Genomic DNA, 4474 nt, shown 5'->3' with positions numbered 1-4474 from the left:
GACAGCGCCGGGGCCGGGGAACCGCCCGCCACGCCCGCCGGGCTGGGTGCCGGAGGAGACCGCGTCTGCTTCAACTTGGGCCGCGAGCTCTATTTCTACCCCGGCTGCTGCCGCCGCGGGAGCCAACGGGTGAGCGGCCTGCATCGTGGTGGCCTCGGTGCTGGCAGAGAGGATAGGGGCCCGATGAGGTGATCCAGAAGTGATGGGAGGGTCTCCGATTGATTTGGGGTTTTGAATTGGCATCCTAGTTGTGACGGATGTCCTAGGATGAAAAAAGGTGCCTGGAGGTTATGCAGAATTCTAAAAGGTGGTGGCCTTTTAGCCCTTTAGCACCTCCTAGGTGCTGGCCATCCGGGAGGTGATGGAGAATCTTGAGCTCATGTGGGATCCCCGAGTTATGCGTGGGGGGGTCTGGAGTGGTATTTTGGAGAGATTCCCAGATGGCATTGGACCTCCGCGGTTCTGGGTGGTAAGGAATCTGAGGTGGTGCAGGCTGGAAAGTGGTGGAGAAGCCAGGGGTATTGGAAGTCTGGAGATTTTGAGGGGGAGTCTTGAGACTTGGGAGCCCAGAGATGAGGATGATTGTGGAATTGATGGGGCGCTTAGAGGTCATAGGGATCTTAGGCAGGAGAATGGGGTCTTAGGCCACACAGGTTCTGGGAACACACGGCCCTGGAAGGAATGAATCTCTGGGCTGATGGGGAGCTTGGGGCGATGAGAGCCCACATCCTCGGGGGTGATGGTTGTCTCTAGAGGGATGTACGTCCCAGAGATGGTGAGGCCCATGGCGGTTATGGTGGTCCCCAAAAGTGATGGAGAGATCCTGGGAACCCAGGGGTGATGGACCAAAAATGCGGGGGACCATGATGTTTTGTGCCTCCATGAACTGTGATGGGGGTCCTGAGAGTCAAGGACTCCAGAGTAAACAGAATCCCGAGGATGTGGGCGGCCCTGAGTTTGGGGGAGCTTGGATATTGAAGTGCTGAGATCCAGGGGATTTGCTGAGGCCGTGGGACAGGAAATGCAACCGTGGGGTCCACAAGCCTTGATACTGCAGGGAAGGGTGTCCCCTAAAGCTAGCGCCTCCAACTTTGGGGGGAAGCACTGTGGCCTCGTGGGGGATGGAGGGGGGGACCTTCCGGTCTGTGGTTGCCCACTCACCCATCCACCTACCCACTTCCCTCGGGGATTTAACCCTGCTTCCTCTTAGTGGTTTCTCCCAACCTCAACACCCTCTTCCTTCCTCTCGGTCGCAGAAGAAATTAACTCGTTTTCTCCCCCTGCTCAAGTCCATTGACCTCAACAAGCCAATCGACAAGCGGATCTATAAGGGCACTCAGCCCACCTGCCATGACTTCAACCAGTTCACTGCTGCCACGGAGACCATCTCCCTGCTGGTGGGGTTCTCAGCCGGCCAGGTGCAGTACCTGGACCTCATCAAGAAGGACACCAGCAAGCTATTCAATGAGGAGGTGATTATGGCCCCCCAGGGCCTAGAGCCGCTCCCCATTCCCATCCACCCACCTACGCACTGTTGCCACTGCAGCTGTCTGGGAGCAGTGTATGCCAGGGGGGAGGGGCGGGGGCAGGAACCCGGAGAGAGAGGGGATGGACGGACAGATGTGTGGCCTGGGGTAACAACCAGCCAGTGTGATAAGAACCAACCATGACCGCTGCTCCCGCTGCGCCCAGGTCCTGTGCTGCTGGCCCAGAGTTTTTCACCCACGCGTTAGGGCTCGTGGTACCCATGTTGCTGAGCCTAGTCACCTGTTGGGGCTTGTTGGACTCCAGGGCCCTTGGTCTCCAAATTCAGGTCCTTGCTGCACCGATTGCTCACTGTATGGTTTCGGGGAGGTGACTTCTTCCCCCCGCCCCCAGTGAGCCTCAGTTTTACTCCTCTGCAAAATGGGCTTCTCATCCCTACCTCACAGGACTCTGGTTACAAAATCCTATGTGGAGATTGCTCAGTCCTGGCTGGACGGGGCCCGAGACGACATGCCGACCAGTGACCCCCTCCACAGCCAGGGGCCGCTCTTGTCCTCCGGAGGAGGTGTTCCAGATACACAGAGCGCCCGAGTGAAGGGAGCGAGGGTGACAGTGAATGGACTCAAAATGCACCAGCTCATCCACTCATAAAATGTCTATCGAGCATTTGTTCTGTGCCAGGCATCGCTCCAGGCACTGGGGGTCTCACATCTCAGGGAACAAAACAGAGGACCCTGCCTTTACGAAGCCCGCATCTAGCTGGGGGGCGGGCGGTTATCAGATAAGGGAAGTGCGCTGTATGTCAGAAGGCGGAGCGAGGCCTAGAGAAGAATCCAGCAGGGAGGCTTAAATTAAGTCAGGTGATCAGGAGAGGCCTCCTGATGGGGGCGGAGGGGGTCCTTGAAATAAAGACCTGAAGGAGGCCAGAAGGTTATCGGGGGAAGACATTCCGAGTAAAGGGAACAGCGGGGACAGAAGCCTGAGAGGAGGGCAGCAGAGAGGCTGGGTAGCAGTTGTTGAGGGGAGGGTCGTGGACGGAGGGGTTGGTGGTTGAGGACCACGGAAAAGAGGACTTTGGCTGTGAGAGCCCTTTTTTTTTTTTTTTTTTTTTTTAAGAGACAGCATGAGCAGGGTAGGGTCAGAGAGAGAGGGAGACACAGAATCCGAAGCAGACTTCAGGCTCCGAGCTGTCAGCACAGAGCCCGTCGTGGGGCTCAAACCCATGAACTACGAGATCATGACCTGAGCTGAAGTCAGAAACTCAACTGACTGAGCTCCCCAAACGCTCCTGTTAGAGCCTTTCTTGACCGGGGTTCATTTCAGCCCTAGAACAGAGAAGCGGTTTGATTGTTTCCAAGTTTTTCCCCAACCAAGGGAAGCAAGTTAGCTGCCCGGGGAGGAAGTTAATTCGCCCTGTGCTGTGTGCGCCCAGGGGTTTTAGGGCATCATTCCCTCGGAACCAGTGCAGGGGTGATGGCGGCTGGGACCTGCGTGGTTGGAGTGGAGGTGGGGCAGGAAGAGGGCAGAGGGCCCTGGGTGTCCCTGAAGGCCTGGCTGTGGCTTGGGAGGCGGAAAGGAACAGAAGCTCGCACACCCCTCTGGGAGGCTGCGGCTGCCCCTCGGGTGTCCAGGAGATGCTGTGCGCCCAGCTCCGTGCTCTGGGGCCAGGCCCGCAAACCACAAGATCGAGAGCCCTTCCTGGGGGGGGTGGGTGCTGATGTCTGTGAATCTATGTCTTGCATGGTAAAGACCGTTGAGTTAGACAGATGATAGTTCTCTGAAAGGCAGGACTGTCCCCTTGCAGACGATGGGGCATCAAGGCTCCGTGGAGCTCCCTGTGGCTGCCTTGCAGGCCACCCTTTTTTTTTTTTTGTTTATTTTTGAGAGACACACAGAGTGTGAGTGGGGGAGGGTCAGAGAGAGAAGGAGACCCAGAATCCCAAGCAGGCTCCAGGCTCTGGGCCGTCAACACAGAGCCTGATGCGGGGCTCGAACCCATGGACTATGAGATTATAACCTGAGCTGAAGTCCCACACTTAACCGACTGAGCCACCCAGGTGCCTCCACCACCCTTCTTCCCCTGCATTCCGAGGCCTGGCGTCTATCCCTTACCCTCCCTGTTGGAGGAGATCGGGGCCACGTCCGAGGGCCTTTTCCGGGGGAACCACGTTGGGGAGGAGGTCCACCGGGAGCAGATGACCTTCTCCCAACCGCCACCGTTTCTCCTGGCAGCGGCTGATCGACAAGACCAAGGTGACCCACCTGAAGTGGCTGCCCGAGTCGGAGAGTCTGTTCCTGGCCTCCCACGCCAGCGGTCACCTGTACCTGTACAACGTCAGCCACCCCTGCGCCTCGGCCCCGCCCCAGTACAGCCTGCTGAAGCAGGGCGAGGGCTTCGCCGTCTATGCCGCCAAGAGCAAGGCCCCTCGCAACCCGCTGGCCAAGTGGGCGGTGGGCGAGGGCCCCCTCAACGAGTTCGCCTTCTCACCCGACGGCAGGCACCTGGCCTGCGTCAGCCAGGACGGCTGCCTGCGCGTCTTCCACTTCGACTCCATGCTCCTGCGGGGGCTCATGAAGAGCTACTTTGGGGGCCTGCTGTGCGTGTGCTGGAGCCCAGATGGCCGCTATGTCGTCACCGGGGGCGAGGACGACCTGGTCACTGTGTGGTCCTTCACCGAGGGCCGTGTGGTGGCCCGCGGCCACGGCCACAAGTCCTGGGTCAATGCCGTGGCCTTTGATCCCTACACCACAAGGTCGGAGGAGGCGGCCACCGCAGGCGATGGGGACCGGAGCGGCGAGGAGGAGGAGGAGCCTGACGCTGGGGGCCCCAGCCCGGCTGGGGGAGCCCCCTTGTCCCCGCTGCCCAAAGCCGGCCCCATCACCTACCGCTTCGGCTCGGCCGGCCAGGACACCCAGTTCTGCCTGTGGGACCTCACCGAAGACGTGCTTTACCCCCACCCGCCCCTGGCCCGCACCCGCACCCTCCCCG

The 4474-nt window shown here is 59.6% G+C and overlaps 1 protein-coding gene across 1 annotated transcript in view; it reads left to right on the top strand.

Annotated features, from left to right (window-relative positions):
• The window catches only part of DMWD (DM1 locus, WD repeat containing), a 7544-nt gene that overhangs the window by 1025 nt on the left and 2045 nt on the right, over window positions 1–4474 (top strand). Inside the window, exons 2-4 of the mRNA XM_029924320.1 lie at window positions 6–129; window positions 1290–1472; window positions 3718–4473. Of these exons, the coding sequence (XP_029780180.1) occupies window positions 6–129; window positions 1290–1472; window positions 3718–4473 (1063 nt within the window). The remainder of the gene's footprint in view (window positions 1–5; window positions 130–1289; window positions 1473–3717; window position 4474) is intronic.

The sequence above is a fragment of the Suricata suricatta genome, chromosome 16, assembly GCF_006229205.1.
Source record: "Suricata suricatta isolate VVHF042 chromosome 16, meerkat_22Aug2017_6uvM2_HiC, whole genome shotgun sequence".
NCBI classification, from domain to species: Eukaryota; Metazoa; Chordata; class Mammalia; order Carnivora; family Herpestidae; genus Suricata; species Suricata suricatta.
This window is presented reverse-complemented; position numbering and strand designations above follow the sequence as displayed.